This window comes from Argopecten irradians, chromosome 1 (genome assembly GCF_041381155.1).
Source record: "Argopecten irradians isolate NY chromosome 1, Ai_NY, whole genome shotgun sequence".
NCBI classification, from domain to species: Eukaryota; Metazoa; Mollusca; class Bivalvia; order Pectinida; family Pectinidae; genus Argopecten; species Argopecten irradians.
This window is the reverse complement of record NC_091134.1, coordinates 71,212,466-71,236,222: the sequence shown is the minus strand read 5'-3', so window position 1 is coordinate 71,236,222 and position 23,757 is coordinate 71,212,466. Positions and strand designations below refer to the sequence as shown.

The window sequence follows — 23,757 nt, the reverse complement described above, 5'->3', positions numbered from 1 at the left end:
GAGGGGCGGGGCCCAATAGGGGAAATAGAGGTAAATCCTATAAATCGCTATTTGTCCTAGAGTTCTGCATGGATTGTAACCAAATTTGGCCACAAACATCCTTGGGGGAAGGGGAACAGAACTTGTATAAATTTTGGCTCTGACCCCCCGGGGGCAGGAGGGGCGGGGCTCAATAGGGGAAATAGAGGTAAATCCTATAAATCGCTACTTGTCCTAGAGTTCTGCATGGATTGTAACCAAATTTGGCCACAAACATCCTTGGGGGAAGGGGAACAGAACTTGTATAAATTTTGGCTCTGACCCCCCGGGGGCAGGAGGGGTGGGGCTCAATAGGGGAAATAGAGGTAAATCCTATAAATCGCTACTTGTCCTAGAGTTCTGCATGGATTGTAACCAAATTTGGCCACAAACATCCTTGGGGGAAGGGGAACAGAACTTGTATAAATTTTGGCTAAATTTTGGCTCTGACCCCCCGGGGGCAGGAGGGGCGGGGTCCAATAGGGGAAATAGAGGTAAATCCTATAAATCGCTATTTGTCCTAGAGTTCTGCATGGATTGTAACCAAATTTGGCCACAAACATCCTTGGGGGAAGGGGAACAGAACTTGTATAAATTTTGGCTCTGACCCCCCGGGGGCAGGAGGGGCGGGGCTCAATAGGGGAAATAGAGGTAAATCCTATAAATCGCTACTTGTCCTAGAGTTCTGCATGGATTGTAACCAAATTTGGCCACAAACATCCTTGGGGGAAGGGGAACAGAACTTGTATAAATTTTGGCTCTGACCCCCTGGGGGCAGGAGGGGCGGGGCCCAATAGGGGAAATAGAGGTAAATCCTATAAATCGCTACTTGTCCTAGAGTTCTGCATGGATTGTAACCAAATTTGGCCACAAACATCCTTGGGGGAAGGGGAACAGAACTTGTATAAATTTTGGCTCTGACCCCTTGGGGGCAGGAGGGGCGGGGCCCAATAGGGGAAATAGAGGTAAATCCTATAAAACGCTACTTGTCCTAGAGTTCTGCATGGATTGTAACCAAATTTGGCCACAAACATCCTTGGGGGAAGGGGGAAAGAACTTGTATAAATTTTGGCTCTGATCCCCCGGGGGCAGGAGGGGCGGGGTCCAATAGGGGAAATAGAGGTAAATCCTATAAATCGCTATTTGTCCTAGAGTTCTGCATGGATTGTAACCAAATTTGGCCACAAACATCCTTGGGGGAAGGGGAACAGAACTTGTATAAATTTTGGCTCTGACCCCCGGGGGCAGGAGGGGTGGGGCTCAATAGGGGAAATAGAGGTAAATCCTATAAATCGCTACTTGTCCTAGAGTTCTGCATGGATTGTAACCAAATTTGGCCACAAACATCCTTGGGGGAAGGGGAACAGAACTTGTATAAATTTTGGCTCTGACCCCCGGGGGCAGGAGGGGTGGGGCTCAATAGGGGAAATAGAGGTAAATCCTATAAATCGCTACTTGTCCTAGAGTTCTGCATGGATTGTAACCAAATTTGGCCACAAACATCCTTGGGGGAAGGGGAACAGAACTTGTATAAATTTTGGCTCTGACCCCCCGGGGGCTGGAGGGGCGGGGCCCAATAGGGGAAATAAAGGTAAATCCTATAAATCGCTACTTGTCCTAGAGTTCTGCATGGATTGTAACCAAATATGGCCACAAACTTACTTGGGGGAAGGGGGAAAGGGGAACAGAACTTGTATAAATTTTGGCTCTGACCCCCTGGGGGCAGGAGGGGCGGGGCCCAATAGGGGAAATAGAGGTAAATCCTATAAATCGCTACTTGTCCTAGAGTTCTGCATGGATTGTAACCAAATTTGGCCACAAACATCCCTGGGGGAAGGGGGAAAGAACTTGTATAAATTTTGGCTCTGATCCCCCGGGGGCAGGAGGGGCGGGGTCCAATAGGGGAAATAGAGGTAAATCCTATAAATCGCTATTTGTCCTAGAGTTCTGCATGGATTGTAACCAAATTTGGCCACAAACATCCTTGGGGGAAGGGGAACAGAACTTGTATAAATTTTGGCTCTGACCCCCGGGGGCAGGAGGGGTGGGGCTCAATAGGGGAAATAGAGGTAAATCCTATAAATCGCTACTAGTCCTAGAGTTCTGCATGGATTGTAACCAAATTTGGCCACAAACATCCTTGGGGGAAGGGGAACAGAACTTGTATAAATTTTGGCTCTGACCCCCGGGGGCAGGAGGGGTGGGGCTCAATAGGGGAAATAGAGGTAAATCCTATAAATCGCTACTTGTCCTAGAGTTCTGCATGGATTGTAACCAAATTTGGCCACAAACATCCTTGGGGGAAGGGGAACAGAACTTGTATAAATTTTGGCTCTGACCCCCGGGGGCAGGAGGGGCGGGGCTCAATAGGGGAAATAGAGGTAAATCCTATAAATCGCTACTTGTCCTAGAGTTCTGCATGGATTGTAACCAAATTTGGCCACAAACATCCTTGGGGGAAGGGGAACAGAACTTGTATAAATTTTGGCTCTGACCCCCCGGGGGCTGGAGGGGCGGGGCCCAATAGGGGAAATAAAGGTTAATCCAATAAATCGCTACTTGTCCTAGAGTTCTGCATGGATTGTAACCAAATTTGGCCACAAACATACTTGGGGGAAGGGGGAAAGAACTTGTATAAATTTTGGCTCTGACCCCCTGGGGGCAGGAGGGGCGGGGCCCAATAGGGGAAATAGAGGTAAATCCTATAAATCGCTACTTGTCCTAGAGTTCTGCATGGATTGTAACCAAATTTGGCCACAAATATCCTTTGGGGAAGGGGAACAGAACTTGTATAAATTTTGGCTCTGACCCCCCGGGGGCAGGAGGGGCGGGGCCCAATAGGGAAATTAGAGGTTAATATTCAAATTCCTTCAGAAAAGAAACAATGAACCTGTATTCAGAACATGATTTGACTTTACAAACCAGGTGAGCGATACAGGCTCTCTGGGCCTCTTTTTTTTGTGTCTGTTAAAACCATGTTAGATCTAATCAAATATTTTTAGATAGAAAAAAAATATGTGTTTTTAATCCAAAATCATACCCCCTCCAGATATAATTCTTGTCTTAAACACAGTTTAAACCCAAATATCAATGTACGTGCGTCTGCTTGTATTTATAACTAAAATATTTTTTTTATTTAAAAAAAAAGTGTGTCTGCTTGTATTTACATGAATTGCTAAATGATTTCTTATATAAAAAAAAAACTGTTTTATTTTTTAGCCCACCATCATCAGATGGTGGGCTATTCAAATCGCCTTTCGTCCGTGGTCCGTCGTCCGTCCGTCCGTCCGTCCGTCCGTCCGTCCGTCCGTCCGTTAACAATTCTTGTTACCGCTAATTCTCAGAAAGTGCTGAAGGGATCTTTCTCAAATTTCATATGTAGGTTCCCCTAGGACTCTAGTTGTGCATATTGCATTTTGGGACCGATCGGTCAACAAGATGGCCGACAGGCGGCCATCTTGGATTTTGATAGTTAAAGTTTGTTACCGCTATTTCTCAAAAAGTGCTGAAGGGATCTTTCTCAAATTTTATGTACAGGTTCCCCTAGGACTCTAGTTGTGCATATTGCATTTTGGGACTGATCGGTCAACAAGATGGCCGACAGGCAGCCATCTTGGATTTTGATAGTTAAAGTTTGTTACCGCTATTTCTCAAAAGTACTGCAGGGATCTTTCTCAAATTTCATATATAGGTTCCCCTAGGGCCCTAATTGTGCATATTGCATTTTGGGACCGATCGGTCAACAAGATGGCCGACAGGCGGCCATCTTGGATTTTGATAGTTAAAGTTTGTTACCGCTATTTCTCAGAAAGTACTGAAGGGATCTTTCTCAAATTTCATATGTAGGTTCCCCTAGGACCCTAGTTGTGCATATTGCATTTTGGGACCGATCGGTCAACAAGATGGCCGACAGGTGGCCATCTTGGATTTTGATAGTTAAAGTTTGTTACCGCTATTTCTCAAAAAGTGCTGAAGGGATCTTTCTCAAATTTCATATACAGGTTCCCCTAGGACCCTAGTTGTGCATATTGCATTTTGGGACCGATCGGTGAACAAGATGGCCGACAGGTGGCCATCTTGGATTTTGATAGTTAAAGTTTGTTACTGCTATTACTCAAAAAGTACTGAAGGGATCTTTCTCAAATTTCATATATAGGTTTCCCTAGGGCCCTAGTTGTGCATATTGCATTTTGGAACCGATCGGTCAACAAGATGGCTTGGATTTTGATAGTTAAAGTTTGTTACCGCTATTTCTCAAAAAGTACTGAAGGTATCGTTTACAAATTTCATATGAAGGTTCCCCAAGGACCCTAGTTGTGCATATTGTTAATTGGGACGATCGGTAAACAAGATGGCCAACCGACGGCCATATTGGATTTTGATTGTTAAAGTTTGTTACGGCTATTTCTCAGAAAGTACTGAAGGGATCTTTCTCAAATTTTATGTGTAGGTTCCTCTTGTACCCTAGTTGTGCATAGTACCTTTTAGGACTGATGCATAAAGCCTTTCGGGACTGATCGGTAAACAAGATGGCCAACCGGCCGCCATCTTAGATTTCATTGTTGAAGTTTGTTACCACTATTTCTTAGAAAGTACTATAGCGATCTGTCTCAAATTTTATATGTAGTGTGTTTGAAAAAGTTTGAAAAGCAGGGAAAAGACCCCTCTTTCCATTGTCAGACATAGATCATTCTTTGGTGGGCGCCAAGATCCCTCTGGGATCTCTTGTCTAAAAATTAATAATTGTTGTTTTTGATTTATTTAAAAGAAAATCAGGTTAATTGATATATTAATAAACAAGAATGTATTAAATGACAATTAACTACAGTTTTTCAAATAGTAATGTTGCAATTGGACTGTCTTAAGTGACTCCCTGTCTTATGTGACTTTTTTGTAATGGTCCCTTGGAAAGTCACATAGGACAGTCTCGACTGTATTTTATTTCATAAATAAAAGTATCCTGTATCTGTATAAATAGAACAGAGATTGGAAGGTTATTATTTGACAAAACGCACTGGTGATTTCATCACATAAATGGAGAAAAAAAATCTTGCAATTTTGGTTTCTTTTGTCCACATCTATCTATTTGTGATTAAGGTTTTATTAACCATGCCAATATGTTTTGTTTTTATTTAGACTTGACTCGATGGATGAAGTTAACCGTCGTCACACCCAGGAACGGGACACACTTGTCAATGAGACTGATGATGCCGATAAAAACATTGTCACATGTGAAGGCAGTGTTGATACATTGGAGAAGCGTTACTGCTTCTTCCAAGAAATGAGGGGGTATGTGAGAGACTTGGTTGATTGTCTCAATGAGAAGGTGGGTTGATAAAGCCTAATAGATGTTCTCTCTTGTTGTAATTTTGTCGCCCATCCTCACAATATCGGCATGTCCTTTTTGTTCTCCTTCAGTGACTTGGGTCTCGACTTGTTGGCTGGGGTAGTGTGTATTGAGGAAAATCAACATTACATAATGCATGTCTCCTAGTCATGGAAGTGAAGGAACAGGGGCACTGCCCAGTTTGATGTTGTGAGGATGTATGTCATGTGCTTCAAGGGTTTTTGTTTACAGTGGCACTGAAATCTGTGTTTACAATAAACTGAACCTCACACTAAGGTGGAAAAGTCGTCGACCAACAAGAACAGAATTTGATATCTCAATGGTCATAGATATTATTGTAAAATAAATTTGGTATTGAAATGTTAAATTACACCATATATACACAGTATTTAGTTTCGGAAGATTATAGAATACATAAATTCATATCTTGCAATACTTTTAATACATAATGATGATGATTAATTTGCTAAATTAGAAATTATTAAAATACAATTAAAAAACTATTAGGTCTTGAACATGACATTTTTAACTCACCTGGCCCGAAGGGCCGGTGAGCTTATGTCATGGCGCGGCGTCCGTCGTCCGTCGTCCGTCCGTCGTCCGTCCGTCAACATTTCCTTTAAATCGCTACTAGTCATAGAGTTCTGGATGGATTGTAACCAAATTTGGCCACAAACATCCTTGGGGGAAGGGGAACAGAACTTGTATAAATTTTGGCTCTGACCCCCCGGGAGCAGGAGGGGCGGGGCCCAATAGGGGAAATAGAGGTAAATCCTATAAATCGCTACTTGTCCTAGAGTTCTGCATGGATTGTAACCAAATTTGGCCACAAACATCCTTGGGGGAAGGGGAACAGAACTTGTATAAATTTTGGCTCTGACCCCCTGGGGGCAGGAGGGGCGGGGCCCAATAGGGGAAATAGAGGTAAATCCTATAAATCGCTACTTGTCCTAGAGTTCTGCATGGATTGTAACCAAATTTGGCCACAAACATCCTTGGGGGAAGGGGAACAGAACTTGTATAAATTTTGGCTCTGACCCCCCGGGGGCAGGAGGGGCGGGGCCCAATAGGGGAAATAGAGGTAAATCCTATAAATCGCTACTTGTCCTAGAGTTCTGCATGGATTGTAACCAAATTTGGCCACAAACATCCTTGGGGGAAGGGGAACAGAAACTTTTATAAAGTTAGGCTCTGACCCCCCTTGGGGGCAGGAGGGGCGGGGCCCAATAGGGGAAATAGAGGTATATCCTATAAATCGCTACTTGTCCTAGAGTTCTGCATGGATTGTAACCAAATTTGGCCACAAACATCCTTGGGGGAAGGGGAACAGAACTTGTATAAATTTTGGCTCTGACCCCCCGGGGGCAGGAGGGGCGGGGCCCAATAGGGGAAATAGAGGTAAATCCTATAAATCGCTACTTGTCCTAGAGTTCTGCATGGATTGTGACCAAATTTGGCCACAAACATCCATGGGGGAAGGGGAACAGAACTTCTATAAATGTTGGCTCTGACCCCCCGGGGGCAGGATGGGTAGGGCCCAGTAGGTGAATTAGAGGTAAATATTCGAATTCCTTCAGAAAAGAAACAATGAACCTGTATTTAGAACATTACTTTGCATTACAAACCAGGTGAGCGATACAGGCCCTCTGGGCCTCTTGTTTTTAAGTGGGGTATCTTTTAATTTGATTTGGTTTTAAATAATGCAATACTGGCTATGTTTATGTTGTTTCTAAATTGTTCTTCAAAACTGAAAGATGCTTCATTTCCACTAAATTGTTTACAATGGCATTCAATTTATGTTTGCTGAATATGTTGTAACTAATCATCTCATCATTGCATATTATTTGAGGTTTCATGGTTGAAGTTTTGTAGGATAGAAAAGTTATACCAAATATGTCATCTAATAGCACAACCTCATATAGTGTGCTAACACTGTTACAGTTTTAATATGATTTCAGAATCAGGACAATTTATTTCAGGAATAATTTTCAGTGTGTTTTTGAAATCTTTGAAACATTTTTGTAAACCTAGATTGATTGTTGTTTTAGAATAAGGATTGGATAGAGGGATAATTAATGTTATAATGTAACAGATGATACACAGGGAAAAGCTGATCTGTCATCAACATATATATTATAATGAATTGCAAGGTCATGTATTGCATTGATGCTATAGTTAGATTTGATATATGTATCAGTAAAGCATGTGTTTTTAGAAAAGATATACAATTGATCATTTGGTCATTATTAATACCTATTGAACTTTACTATAACAAGACGTCATCTTTGGAGAAATAATAGGTTTTACTTATCAAACTTTGAGTATCTGTTAAGAATGGTTAATTTGAACACAACACCCTAATGACGTCTGATATTATCACAGAATGTTTGATCAGTTTTGTGTCCATTAGCCAAGAAAAAGTCATCATAAGATACACCTGTAATTTCATTTGTATAGTAGAGTATGTGACAATAGGGTGACTTAATTTCTATCACAGGTACCCATCATTTATGACCTGGAGTAGAGTTTGTGACAATAGGGTGACTTAATTTCTATCACAGGTACCCATCATTTATGACCTGGAGTAGAGTATGTGACAATAGGGTGACTTAATTTCTATCACAGGTACCCATCATTTATGACCTGGAGTAGAGTATGTGACAATAGGGTGACTTAATTTCTATCACAGGTACCCATCATTTATGACCTGGAGTAGAGTATGTGACAATAGGGTGACTTAATTTCTATCACAGGTACCCATCATTTATGACCTGGAGTAGAGTATGTGACAATAGGGTGACTTAATTTCTATCACAGGTACCCATCATTTATGACCTGGAGTAGAGTTTGTGACAATAGGGTGACTTAATTTCTATCACAGGTACCCATCATTAACGACCTGGAGACGAGGATGCTGAACCAGTTGCGACGCCGGTCAGAGCAGTTGGTAGCGCGGCGACAGCAGGATGTTCGTGATCAGTGTCAGGACTACATGACAAGTCGGTATCCATCTACAGTCCGATGATGTGTATGTCCCTCATGGTCACACATTTATAATGAAATTTAATTAAAAAATAATGAAATAAAAAAGTTTAACATAATGAGATGGTATAAATATGTCCCTTACAGTCTCACTGAGCTTGTGCATGTCTCCTTGACATGGTGTAACTTTTCCCAACTTTTTATCTCTATGTAGCTCTTATAAACTTCCAGCTGAAAGGAAAGTTCTTCACCGAGTTAAAAGATCATTTATTTGACTGTTACGTAATGCTGTTTTATTTATTCACTCAATGTGAACTTAACAGTTGTGCAAGTGTGATCAGTTTTACTGAAGTCTCTTACAAGTCATTAATATAAATCCAGCAATATACTGTGAGCCCAGTATTTATCTCAGACAATTTTATTTTCTTATACCTCTACAATATACTGTGACACCAGTATTTATCTCAGACAATTTTATTTTTTATACCTCTACAATATACTGTGACCCCTCTACAATATACTGTGACCCCAGTATTTATCTCAGACAATTTTATTTTCTTATACCTCTACAATATACTGTGACCCCAGTATTTATCTCAGACAATTTTATTTTCTTATACCTCTACAATATACTGTGACCCCAGTATTTATCTCAGACAATTTTATTTTTCTTATACCTCTACAATATACTGTGACCCCATATTTATCTCAGACAATTTTATTTTTTTTATAACCTCTACAATATACTGTGACCCCATTTATCTCAGACACATTTTATTTCTTATACCTCTACAATATACTACTGTGACCCCAGTATTTATCTCAGACAATTTTATTTTTTATACCTCTACAATATACTGTGACTACAGTATTTATCTCAGACAATTTTATTTCTTATACCTCTACAATATACTGTGACTACAGTATTTATCTCAGACAATTTTATTTTTCTTATACCTCTTATATTATTTTATTTTTCTTATACCTCTACAATATACTGTGACCCCAGTATTTATCTCAGACACATTTATTTTTCTTATACCTCTACAATATACTGTGACCCCAGTATTTATCTCAGACAATTTTATTTCTTATACCTCTACAATATACTGTGACCCCAGTATTTATCTCAGACAATTTTATTTTTCTTATACCTCTACAATATACTGTGACCCCAGTATTTATCTCAGACAATTTTATTTTTCTTATACCTCTACAATATACTGTGACCCCAGTATTTATCTCAGACAATTTTATTTTTCTTATACCTCTACAATATACTGTGACCCCAGTATTTATCTCAGACAATTTTATTTTTCTTATACCTCTACAATATACTGTGACCCCAGTATTTATCTCAGACAATTTTATTTTTCTTATACCTCTACAATATACTGTGACCCCAGTATTTATCTCAGACAATTTTATTTTTCTTATACCTCTACAATATACTGTGACCCCAGTATTTATCTCAGACAATTTTATTTTTCTTATACCTCTACAATATACTGTGACCCCAGTATTTATCTCAGACAATTTTATTTTCTTATACCTCTACAATATACTGTGACCCCAGTATTTATCTCAGACAATTTTATTTTTCTTATACCTCTACAATATACTGTGACCCCAGTATTTATCTCAGACAATTTTATTTTTTTTCTTATACCTCTACAATATACTGTGACCCAGTATTTATCTCAGACAATTTTATTTTTCTTATACCTCTACAATATACTGTGACTACAGTATTTATCTCAGACAATTTTATTTTTCTTATACCTCTACAATATACTGTGACCCCAGTATTTATCTCAGACAATTTTATTTTTTCTTATACCTCTACAATATACTGTGACCCCAGTATTTATCTCAGACAATTTTTATTTTTCTTATACCTCTACAATATACTGTGACCCCAGTATTTATCTCAGACAATTTTATTTTTCTTATACCTCTACAATATACTGTGACCCCAGTATTTATCTCAGACAATTTTATTTCTTATACCTCTACAATATACTGTGACTACAGTATTTATCTCAGACACTTTTATTTTTCTTATACCTCTACAATATACTGTGACCCCAGTATTTATCTCAGACAATTTTATTTCTTATACCTCTACAATATACTGTGACCCCAGTATTTATCTCAGACAATTTTATTTTTCTTATACCTCTACAATATACTGTGACCCCAGTATTTATCTCAGACAATTTATTTTTCTTATACCTCTACAATATACTGTGACCCCAGTATTTATCTCAGACAATTTTATTTTTCTTATACCTCTACAATATACTGTGACCCCAGTATTTATCTCAGACAATTTTATTTTTTTTATACCTCTACAATATACTGTGACCCCAGTATTTATCTCAGACAATTTTATTTTTCTTATACCTCTACAATATACTGTGACCCCAGTATTTATCTCAGACAATTTTATTTTTTTCTTATACCTCTACAATATACTGTGACCCCAGTATTTATCTCAGAAATTTTTATTTTTCTCTTATACCTCTACAATATACTGTGACCCCAGTATTTATCTCAGACAATTTTATTTTCTTATACCTCTTACAATATACTGTGACCCCAGTATTTATCTCAGACATTTTATTTTTTCTTATACCTCTACAATATACTGTGACCCCAGTATTTATCTCAGACAATTTTATTTTTCTTATACCTCTACAATATACTGTGACTCCAGTATTTATCTCAGGCAATTTTATTTTTTCTATACCTCTACAATATACTGTGACCCCAGTATTTATCTCAGACACATTTTATTTCTTATACCTCTACAATATACTGTGACCCCAGTATTTATCTCAGGACACATTTTATTTTTCTTATACCTCTACAATATACTGTGACCCCAGTATTTATCTCAGACAAATTTTATTTTTCTTATACCTCTACAATATACTGTGACCCCAGTATTTTATCTCAGACAATTTTATTTTTCTTATACCTCTACAATATACTGTGACTTACCACAGTATTTATCTCAGACACATTTTATATTTCTTATACCTCTACAATATATACTGTGACCCCAGTATTTATCTCAGGACAATTTTATTTTTCTTATACCTCTACAATATACTGTGACCCCAGTATTTATCTCAGACAATTTTATTTTTCTTATACCTCTACAATATACTGTGACTTACCAGTATTTACTCTCAGACAATATTTATTTTTTCTTATACCTCTATCAATATACTGTGACCCCCAGTATTTATCTCAGACACATTTATTTTTCTTATACCTCTACTCAATATACTGTGACCCCAGTATTTATCTCAGACAATTTTATTTCTTATACCTCTACAATATACTGTGACCCCAGTATTTATCTCCAGACACATTTTATTTTTCTTATACCTCTACAATATACTGTGACCCCAGTATTTATCTCAGACAATTTTATTTTTTCTTATACCTCTACAATATACTGTGACCCCAGTATTTATCTCAGGCAATATTTTATTTTTCTTATACCTCTACAATATACTGTGACCCCAGTATTTATCTCAGACAATTTTATTTTTTATACCTCTACAATATACTGTGACCCCAGTATTTATCTCAGACAAATTTATTTTCTTATACCTCTACAATACAAATATAACTGTGACCCCAGTATACCTCTACAATATACTGTGACTACAGTATTTATCTCAGGACAATTTAATTTTTCATTTACCTCTACAATATACTGTGACCCATACATTATTCTACCATATACTGTGACCCCAGTATTTATCTCAGACACATTTAGTTTCTTATACCTCTACAATATACTGTGAGCCCAGTATTTATCTCAGGCAATTTTATTTTTCTTATACCTCTACAATATACTGTGACCCCAGTATTTATCTCAGACAATTTTATTTTTTATATCTCTACAATATACTGTGACCCCAGTATTTATCTCAGACACATTTATTTTTCTTACACCTCTACAATATACTGTGACCATTTATTTCAGACACATTTATTTCTTATACCTCTACAATATACTGTGACCCCAATACAGTACCTGAACCGTTTAACGGTTCCTAAATTTGCATTTCGTTTTGTGTTTTGCGTTAATTCCGTTAGCAATCGTTAGCGTTAGCAATCGTTTATCGTTAATCGTTATCGTTTGGTTGAAAATGGAAGCTAAATGATTACAGTGCAAATATTGTTCTTGTTATAGTAATGCAATATTATCAAGGTTGTAAGAGAACACAAAAAAGACTCGGGAGATTCTGTAAATAAAATACTTAAATTTAAAATCATTATTATGACCATGAGTCTTGAACATTTTCGGGGAATAAATATTAACGAAACCTGTAGGATTTGGAATCCAAGACATTTAAAGTAGCTATATTTTAAAAATGTTTAAACGCAATTATTATTTTGTACTTGTATTTAAATGAAAATGGAATAAAATGTTAAAATGCAATGTACGAGTATTACCTTCAACTACATGTAGAACACATGTAGAGAATTCGAACTGTGCAGGGGTACGTTACATTGTAAGCCTTCACATGTACGTATACATGTACTGTACGCGTGTCAAATCAGACACGCATATAAGTTTAAGCTCATGATCATATCAATAAAAAGTGGACAGTCACAGACACCTTCTCACATGTGTTCGTTGTTATTTGTACCTGGAATCTCTTCAATTCCCAGCGTGACACGAGCACGGGTATTTTTACCTGTACAGGTATATAAGGTCACGACTGGTGTTAACCTTGTGTCGACCCCCTGTAGCTGGCCACGTGGCGGAGTTCACCTGTTATTAACACCCTTCTTGGGGAGGGAGATTAACTTTATACCCAACTTGAAATGTGATTCAAATAACTATATTTCTTACACCAGTTACAAATTATACGTAGAAAAAATTGTCGCAATACAGTAGCTGTGGCGTAGATACGTGCATTTGTAAATGTACATGTACGACCCTAAAATCGATGCCTAGTCAATTGTAAGCAATGAGCTTTTATGAATGCACACCCTAAGTAATATACAGCGTGTAATCCGTTATGAAACAAATATTCCGATTATACAATTTTCCATGGTAAGCGGAAGAGCCTTTCGACAATCTGAACAAAAAACCTGAAACTTGTGATTGATGCGGGAAACACTATAAGATGTTAATTATTACCATTGTTGAATTATGAAACATCGATAATAGAAATAAAAAATATAGATGAAAATTTAATTTACTGCATTTTAAATGTGTTTGTGTGAAAATGTTTCCATTTAATTAAAGCACATGTACCAGTATACGCCTGATCGCTTCACTAAAGTTATGACATTGTGCCAGTAATATTATCAATAAAGTGTTGTTGTAACAATATTGTTTGTTATTTTTTTAAATGTCGGATAAATATGACACTTAGAATAATACAATTCTCTCTTAATACATACGGTTGCACACGTAATTTGTAAACGTACGTGTGAAGCGGAAACTTCCTGTGGAGTTCAGTCACTTTTTGACTTCATTAAGTGATTATCAGTAAAGAGATGTTCTAACAATTTGTTATTTCTTAAAATATCGGGTAAATATGACACTTTAGAATAATACCATTCTTTCTCCATACATACAGTTGCACATGTAATTCATTTTGTAAACGCACATTTTGTACATGGAAACTTTGCATTGAGTACTGTCATCTTTGACTTCATCGTGTCCATATAGTTTTCATAGGCAAATGTTTATATGATAAACAGAAACTTTAATCCCAAACATACTCCAGTTTTTAGCTCACCTGGCCCGAAGGGCCGGTGAGCTTATGTCATGGCGCGTCGTCCGTCGTCCGTCGTCCATCCGTCCTTCCGTCAACATTTCCTTTAAATCGCTACTAGTCATAGAGTTCTGCATGGATTGTAACCAAATTTGGCCACAAACATCCTTGGGGGAGGGCGAACAGAACTTGTATAAATTTTGGCTCTGATCCCCCTGGGGCAGGAGGGGCGGGGCCCAATAGGGGAAATAGAGGTAAATCCTTTATATCGCTACTAGTCATAGAGTTCTACATGGATTGTAACCAAATTTGGCCACAAACATCCTTGGGGGAGGGCGAATAGAACTTGTATAAATTTTGGCTCTGATCCCCTGGGGGCAGGAGGGGCGGGGCCCAATAGGGGAAATAGAGGTTAATCCTTTAAATCGCTACTAGTCCTAGAGTTCTGCATGGATTGTAACCAAAATTAGCCACAAACATCCTTGGGGAAAGGGGAACAGAACTTGTATAAATTTTGGCTCTGATCCCCCAGGGGCAGGAGGGGCGGGGCCCAATAGGGGAAATAGAGGTTAATCCTTTAAATCGCTACTTGTCATAGAGTTCTACATGGATTGTAACCAAATTTGGCCACAAACATCCTTGGGGGAAGGGGAACAGAACTTGTATAAATTTTGGCTCTGGCCCCCCGGGGGCTGGAGGGGTGGGGCCCAATAGGGAAATACAGATAAATTCTATAAATCGCTACTTGTCCTAGAGTTTTGCTTGGATTGTGACCAAATTTGGCCACAAACATCCTTGGGGGAAGGGGAACAGAACTTGTATAAATTTTGGCTCTGGCCCCCCGGGGGCTGGAGGGGTGGGGCCCAATAGGGAAATAGAGATAAATTCTATAAATCGCTACTTGTCCTAGAGTTTTGCTTGGATTGTGACCAAATTTGGCCACAAACATCCTTGGGGGAAGGGGAACAGAACTTGTATAAATTTTGGCTCTGGCCCCCCGGGGGCTGGAGGGGTGGGGCCCAATAGGGAAATAGAGATAAATTCTATAAATCGCTACTTGTCCTAGAGTTTTGCTTGGATTGTGACCAAATGTGGCCACAAACATCCTTGGGGGAAGGGGAACAGAACTTGTATAAATTTTGGCTCTGACCCCCCTGAGGCAGGAGGGGCGGGGCCCAATAGGGGAAATAGAGGTTAATCCTTTAAATCGCTACTAGTCCTAGAGTTCTGCATGGATTGTAACCAAATTTGGCCACAAACATCCTTGGGGGAGGGCGAACAGAACTTGTATAAATTTTGGCTCTGATCCCCTGGGGGCAGGAGGGGCGGGGCCCAATAGGGGAAATAGAGGTTAATCCTTTAAATCGCTACTTGTCATAGAGTTCTACATGGATTGTAACCAAATTTGGCCACAAACATCCTTGGGGGAAGGGGAACAGAACTTGTATAAATTTTGGCTCTGGCCCCCCGGGGGCTGGAGGGGTGGGGCCCAATAGGGAAATACAGATCAATTTTATAAATCGCTACTTGTCCTAGAGTTTTGCTTGGATTGTGACCAAATTTGGCCACAAACATCCTTGGGGGAAGGGGAACAGAACTTGTATAAATTTTGGCTCTGGCCCCCCGGGGGCTGGAGGGGTGGGGCCCAATAGGGAAATACAGATAAATTCTATAAATCGCTACTTGTCCTAGAGTTTTGCTTGGATTGTGACCAAATTTGGCCACAAACATCCTTGGGGGAAGGGGAACAGAACTTGTATAAATTTTGGCTCTGGCCCCCCGGGGGCTGGAGGGGTGGGGCCCAATAGGGAAATAGAGGTAAATCCTATAAATCGCTACTTGTCCTAGAGTTTTGCTTGGATTGTAACCAAATTTGGCCACAAACATCCTTGGGGGAAGGGGAACAGAACTTGTATAAATTTTGGCTCTGGCCCCCCGGGGGCAGGAGGGGTGGGGCCCAATAGGGGAAATAGAGGTAAATTCTATAAATCGCTACTTGTCCTAGAGTTTTGCATGGATTGTAACCAAATTTGGCCACAAACATCCTTGGGGGAAGGGGAACAGAACTTGTATAAATTTTGGCTCTGATCCCCCGGGGGCAGGAGGGGCGGGGCCCAATAGGGGAAATAGAGGTAAATCCTATAAATCACTACTTGTCCTAGAGTTTTGCTTGGATTGTAACCAAATTTGGCCACAAACATCCTTGGGGGAAGGGGAACAGAACTTGTATAAATTTTGGCTCTGACCCCCTGGGGGCAGGTGGGGTGGGGCCCAATAGGGGATTTAGAGGTTAATATTAAATTTCCTTCAGAAAAGAAACAATGAACCTGTATTCAGAACATTACTTGGCATTACAAACCAGGTGAGTGATACAGGCCCTCTGGGCCTCTTGTTCTACTTACTTTCGTTTGTATTTCAGAACGTCAAGATCCGTAATTCATTTACCGTCAAGCCGTGTCCGTGATTATAACAATGGTATTTCCGGTTTATCATAGCCGATCATTATGCGTTTTGCGTTAATCGTTAATCGTTAGCCGGTATTGCGTTAATCGTTTATCGTTAATCGTTAGCGTAAGCAATCGTTAGGGTAAGCTAACGGACGATTTTTTTGCGTTGCGTTTGCGTTAGACTGGAAACGTTAAACGGTTCAGGTACTGTATTTATCTCAAACACAGTTTTCTTTTACCATTGAGGCTTGGTGATATACTAGTGCATAGTTTTGCTTTTGAAACATAAGTAGACAATGTTTTACATGGGGTAAACATCATGTTTATGTTGTGTAAACTTAACATTTAAACAAGTCCTAATTGTTATGTCCATGGCCTTGCCCTGTTGTATCCAGATACATGGACATAAGGATATTTATGTCTTACAGACATTTTTAGTTCAGATATGAATATACACACCAGCCTATGTAAACACTATGGATATTTCTTCAGTAATGTACATTTCTACCACGTGCTGCTCTTTAAAACAGCGAGAAACTTTCCTAATGTGAATTTTGAGAACTCCTTGTAACTTCTTTTAAAGATGCTCCTCCGCTGACAAATGGTATTTTTTCACTATCAAAAACAGGAGCAGACGGTTTAGTATTTTTCTTCTGTTACAAAAGTTACTTACTTAACACCATTACCACCATTGAAAAGTTTGAGCTTCTAATTTTACTTCAAGTTAAAAATATGAAAAATAATTAATTGCATCCCGAAAAAATTCCGTGGCACTATATATTCTATATGAAATGAAGAGAGGGGCCGCGGTGGCCTAGTGGTTAAGATGTACCGACATATTACCACATGCCCTCCACCTCTGGGTCACGAGTTCGAATCCCATGTGGGGCAGTTGCCAGGTACTGACCGCTGGTCGGTGGTTTTTCTCCGGGTACTCCGGCTTTCCTCCACCAACAAACCTGGCATGTCCTTAAATGACCCTGGCTGTTAATAGGACGTTAAACTAATCAAACCAAATGAAATGAAGTACTGATTGCGCATGCACCAAAGGGAAATAAATTATTTTATATTATTTTTTGTGTTAATTAGGCATATATATACACGATTAAACACAAATTATTGTTCAAATGATGAATATCATTTATGCTCTGTCAGCGGTGGAGCATCTTTAAATATCTATGTCCATATAAAAAATTTGCTATTAACAGGGTCTGAATTTAATTTTTATAACTTTATGTCTCCATTACTTTCCATTTATCTTCAAAAAGATTTCATAAGTTTTCAATCTGGCTAGTTCTGTCATGTGTGTATTGTTTGATGGATGTTTTACATTTAAGGTTAAAAACCTGTACACATGATATATATAAGTGTCATATACATGTAGTAGAACTGATAGACATGGGAGATTTATTTTTATCTTTTAGGTAAAGCTAAGATTGTGGTCGATGCTGAAGGACAAGCCAAACAGATGAGGACAGCAGAGCGTGAGGCCAGAAGGTAAGGTCAAACCATGGTCACATAGAGGTCAAATCAAGGTCACAGAGGTCAAACCAAGGTCACATAGAGGTCAAATCAATATTATATAGAGGCAAAATCAAGGTTACATAGAGGTCAAACCAAGGTCACATAGAGGTCAAATCAATGTTACCTAGAGGTCAAATTAAGTTTGCATGGAGGTCAAAACAAAGTCACATAGAGGTGAAATTAAGGTCACATATAAGTCAAACAAGGTCACATAGAGATGAACCAAAGTTACATAAAGATGAAACCAAGGTCTAATAAAAATGATTTAAGTTCATGTAATGGTTAAACACCAAGGTCATAAAGTTCGAGTTCATGTAGATGTCAAACATAAAACTTCAAAATTAAGGTGGTGGTATATTATGATAAAACTGTTCATGAAGTTATATACATGTAATATGCATCTTATTTAGCATTTCAGAAACATAAGTGATGAAGGGTTATATACATGTAATATACATCTTATTTAGCATTTCAGAAACACAAGTGATGAAGGATGATAATTATCTAGATTACACTTGTTCTTTTATGAGATACTTGATAGATTCTGTCCATCTGGACACATCCTGTTCTGATTTCACATACAGGTTGAGTACACATAGTATATCAGTATTCTCTTTTTAGGTCAATTGACCCGAAGGCTCAGGATTATCTATAGTCATCATGTTTTGGCCGTCGTCGTCTGCCATGTGCTGTCCGCTGTGCGCCGTGCATAAACTTTTCACAGTTTGAACTTATTCTCTAGTTACACTGGTGCAATTTGGCTGAAACTTGCCTGAAATGATCCGGACATGGTTCCTACAAAGTGTTGTTATATTTTGGGTCGATCCGAAAACCAAGATGGCCACCACAGCCGCCATCTTGAAAACACATTTTGAACTTATTCTCAAGTTCTACCAGTACGATTTGGCTAAAACATGCATGAAATGATCCTGACATGGTCCCGATACAATGTTGTTATTTTTCTGTTGTTATTTTTGCGGGTTGATATGAAATCCAAGATGGCAAATCCAAGATGGCTGCCACAGCTGCCATCTTGAAAACACATTTTAGACTTCTTCTCATGTTCTACCGGTGCAATTTAGCTGAAATTTGCATGAAATGATCCTGACATGGTCCCGACAAAGTGTTGTTATATCTCTGGTTGATTTCAAATCAAAGATGGCTACCATGGCACTATATCTAATTAATTTTCTATAAAACTATTGCCAATGTAGTCAGATGACCGTTAAGGCCCTTTGGCCTCTTGATAGCAAAAATTTCTAGTTTTTTAGCTCACCTGGCCAGTGAGCTTATGTCATGGCGCGGCGTCCGTCGTCCGTCGTCCGTCGTCCGTCGTCCGTCTGTCCGTCAACATTTCCTTTAAATCGCTACTAGTCATAGAGTTCTGCATGGATTGTAACCAAATTTGGCCACAAACATCCTTTGGGGAAGGGGAACAGAACTTGTATAAAGTTTGGCTCTGACCCCCCGGGGGCAGGAGGGGCGGGGCCCAATAGGGGAAATAGAGGTAAATCCTATAAATCGCTACTTGTCCTAGAGTTCTGCATGGATTGTAACCAAATTTGGCCACAAACATCCTTGGGGGAAGGGGAAGAGAACTTGTATAAAGTTTGGCTCTGACCCCTCGGGGGCAGGAGGGGCGGGGCCCAATAGGGGAAATAGAGGTAAATCCTATAAATCGCTACTTGTCCTAGAGTTCTGCATGGATTTTAACCAAATTTAGCCACAAACATCCTTGGGGGAAGGGGAAGAGAACTTGTATAAAGTTTGGCTCTGACCCCTCGGGGCAGGAGGAGCGGGGCCCAATAGGGGAAATAGAGGTAAATCCTATAAATCGCTACTTGTCCTAGAGTTCTGCATGGATTTTAACCAAATTTAGCCACAAACATCCTTGGGGGAAGAGGAACAGAACTTGTATAAAGTTTGGCTCTGACCCCCCGGGGGCAGGAGGAGCGGGGCCCAATAGGGGAAATAGAGGTAAATCCTATAAATCGCTACTTGTCCTAGAGTTCTGCATGGATTGTTGTAACCAAATTTGGCCACAAACATCCTTGGGGGAAGGGGAACAGAACTTGTATAAAGTTTGGCTCTGACCCCCCGGGGGCAGGAGGGGTGGGGCCCAATAGGGGAAATAGAGGTAAATCCTATAAATTGCTACTTGTCCTAGAGTTCTGCATGGATTGTAACCAAATTTGGCAACAAACATCCTTTGGGGAAGGGGAAGAGAACTTGTATAAAGTTTGGCTTTGACCCCCCGGGGCAGGAGGGGCGGGGCCCAATAGGGGAAATAGAGGTAAATCCTATAAATCGCTACTTGTCCTAGAGTTCTGCATGGATTGTATCCAAATTTGGCCACAATCATCCTTGGGGGAAGGGGAACAGAACTTGTACAAAGTTTGACTTTGACCCCCCGGGGGCAGGAGGGACGGGGCCCAATAGGGGAAATAGAGGTAAATCCTATAAATCGCTACTTGTTCTAGAGTTCTGCATGGATTGTAACCAAATTTGGCCACAAACATCCTTGGGGGAAGGGGAACAGAACTTGTATAAAGTTTGGCTCTGACCCCCCGGGGGCAGGAGGGGCGGGGCCCAATAGGGAAAATAGAGGTAAATCCTATAAATTGCTACTTGTCCTAGAGTTCTGCATGGATTGTAACCAAATTTGGCCACAAACATTCTTGGGGGAAGGGGAACAGAACTTGTATAAAGTTTGGCTCTGACCCCTGGGGGCAGGAGGGGCGGGGCCCAATAGGGGAAATAGAGGTAAATCCTATAAATCGCTACTTATCCTAGAGTTCTGCATGGATTGTAACCAAATTTGGCCACAAACATCTTTGGGGGAAGGGGAACAGAACTTGTATAAGGTTTGGCTCTGACCCCCCGGGGGCAGGAGGGGCGGGGCCCAATAGGGGAAATAGAGGTAAATCCTATAAATCACTACTTGTCCTAGAGTTCTGCATGGATTGTAACCAAATTTGGCCACAAACATCATTGGGGGAAGGGGAACAGAACTTGTATAAAGTTTGGCTCTGACCCCCCGGGGGCAGGAGGGGCGGGGCCCAATAGGGGAAATAGAGGTAAATCCTATAAATCGCTACTTGTCCTAGCGTTCTGCATAGATTGTGGCCAAATTTGGCCACAAACATCCATGGGGGAAGGGGAACAGAACTTGTATAAATGTTGGCTCTGACCCCCCGGGGGCAGGATGGGTAGGGCCCAGTAGGGGAATTTGAGGTAAATATTCGAATTCCTTCAGAAAAGAAGCAATGAACCTGTATTTAGAACATTACTTGGCATTACAAACCAGGTGAGGTGAGCGATACAGGCCGCCTGGGCCTCTTGTTTGGACTCTTTCATGATACTTATATAAAAGCAATCTAAAGCATACCTTTAGACTTAAAGAAAACAGTGACAGGAGTGTTAAAATGTTAAAATTAATTTTAATTTTGTAGGTCAAGAAGGAGGAGAAAGCGAGAAATGAAGAATATACGAGGACATCATGAAGGTTTATCATCAGACGACGAGGAAAATCAGTCTGAAATTACAAAGTTCAATTTAGAAAAAGGTAAACTAAGCTGTAAAATTTAAAGTTGTCATAGAAAGAATGCAGATATATTTTATTAGTAAATTTTTTAAGTATGTTTGGTGTTTTTAGACATTTAGTGAAAAGTACACAACAGAAGTATTCTGTTCATCTTGGAAATATTAAACTGTCAGAGATAAGTTTAAACATCAACTGATAATTGATAATCTTTCCTTCAGAACAACATCTCTCAATCTGTTGTACCTTGATTTTTGAGGAAAACATTATTTTATTTAAACATATAACCTGTATCTAATACCAAAGTCAGAAATGCATTATCCCAGTAGTGTAAAAGATGTTCCAACCTTTGTTATAATGGTCCTGGTGTGTATTTCCAGATGCTATAGATACAGGTATGGAGAGATTGTTTGAAGATGTCCAGGAGGAATTTAGGGAAGTTTCTTGTGTTCGAGAACGATTTGAATCTTGGAAACAAGACTATGGAGAGACATACTCGGACGCCTACATTGGACTGTGTTTACCTAAGCTCTTCAATCCATTTGTGCGACTTCAGTTAATTCAATGGAATCCGCTTGAAGTATGATCCGTTATATATATTTTACCTGTTAAAATGAATTGTGAAATTTCTTGCCCAGGAAAGTCTTTCATGCCAGAGATGCTGAAAAAGTTCGGAAATGGTGTTGTGATATTGGCCGAGGAAAATTCTGATCTGATGAATATTGTGTTTTTAATTAGACATTGACAGTGGAGAACTAGATGGAAATGTTGTTATGCGTAAATATGTCTGTCTGCAATTATAAAAGGATGGGAAATACATAATACTGATCAACTGATATAAATTATAATCAGTATTAAAATAATCATGGTAATACAAATATTGAAAAGATAAGCTTTGTACCCAATGTAAAATGTTTCCATAATCTGCCCTGATGTAAATGTCAGCAATACATTAACAGGTGACTTAAAAGTTTTATTCTGACATTCTATCATTGTCAGTTTAATACAGAGAAAATTTTATTGCCTAGGTGTTTGACTACAGATTCTAAAGGCTGTATTTCTGGTATTGTAGGCTAATTGCCAGGACTTTGAAGATACCCAGTGGTTTGAAACGTTAGTTTTCTACGGCTGTCAGCCAGAGGCTTCAGAGCAGGAATTAAACAATGATGATATCAAAATTTTACCCACCATCACAGAAAAAATTATAATTCCTCGTTTAACAGGTATGTATTATGGGTATAAACTTTTACAAATCTATTTCTCAATGATTGAATGAGAAACTTAGGATGTATGAACTTAAATGCAAACTATTTGTTCATGTCAGGATAAGCTATGAAGGATTTGTACCCCCACATCACACACAATATGGTGAATAACTATTAACATATCTAGATATGATGTTAATGATGCCTACAGTAACCAGTGCCTCCTTTTATTGTAGTGTTATCAGAGACTGTATGGGACCCTCTGTCTACGACACAGACGTCGCGCCTCGTCAACACACTACAGCGTATCATCAGAGATTATCCCTGTGCTCATAGCTCCAACAGATCTATGCAGGTACACATCCTGCAGAAAGTCAACCTTAATTTACTTTTAATTCATGGCTGCCTCATAGTGATTTTTTGAAAATTCTTACGAAAAAATAAGAAGAAGAACAGAACTCCATATGAATGTGTTTATAAATAGCTTTCTTACAGCCATTTTTTTAGCTCACCTGGTCCGAAGGACCAAGGTGAGCTTATGCCATACCGTGGCGTCCGGCGTCCGGCGTCCGGCGTCCGTCGTCCGTCAACAATCGACTTCTTCTCCATAACCGCTGGTCGGATTTCAACAAAATTTGGCTGGTAGCATCCTTATGGGCTACTAACTGAAAATTGTACAAATGATGGGGCTGACCCCCCCAGGGGCCTGAGGGGCGGGGCCAAAAGGTGTCAATTTGGCTATTTCCATATAAACGACTTCTTCTCTGAAACCAAGCATGGGATAGCACCCATAATGCAATGGTAGCATCCTTATAGGATGGGGATTCAAAATTGTACAAATGATGGGGCTGACCACCCGGGGGCCTGAGGGGCAGGGTCAAATGGGGTCCATTTGGCTATTTCCATATAAACAACTTCTTCTCTGAAACCAAGCATG

At 39.5% G+C, this 23,757-nt stretch overlaps 1 protein-coding gene across 1 annotated transcript in view; it reads left to right on the top strand.

Annotated features, from left to right (window-relative positions):
• LOC138307276 (PAX3- and PAX7-binding protein 1-like) overlaps positions 1-23,757 on the top strand; it is a 79,074-nt gene that overhangs the window by 43,681 nt on the left and 11,636 nt on the right. The window contains 7 exon segments of the mRNA XM_069247931.1: positions 5,155-5,344; positions 8,247-8,364; positions 17,975-18,047; positions 21,527-21,639; positions 21,996-22,195; positions 22,688-22,838; positions 23,057-23,175. Of these exon segments, the coding sequence (XP_069104032.1) occupies positions 5,155-5,344; positions 8,247-8,364; positions 17,975-18,047; positions 21,527-21,639; positions 21,996-22,195; positions 22,688-22,838; positions 23,057-23,175 (964 nt within the window).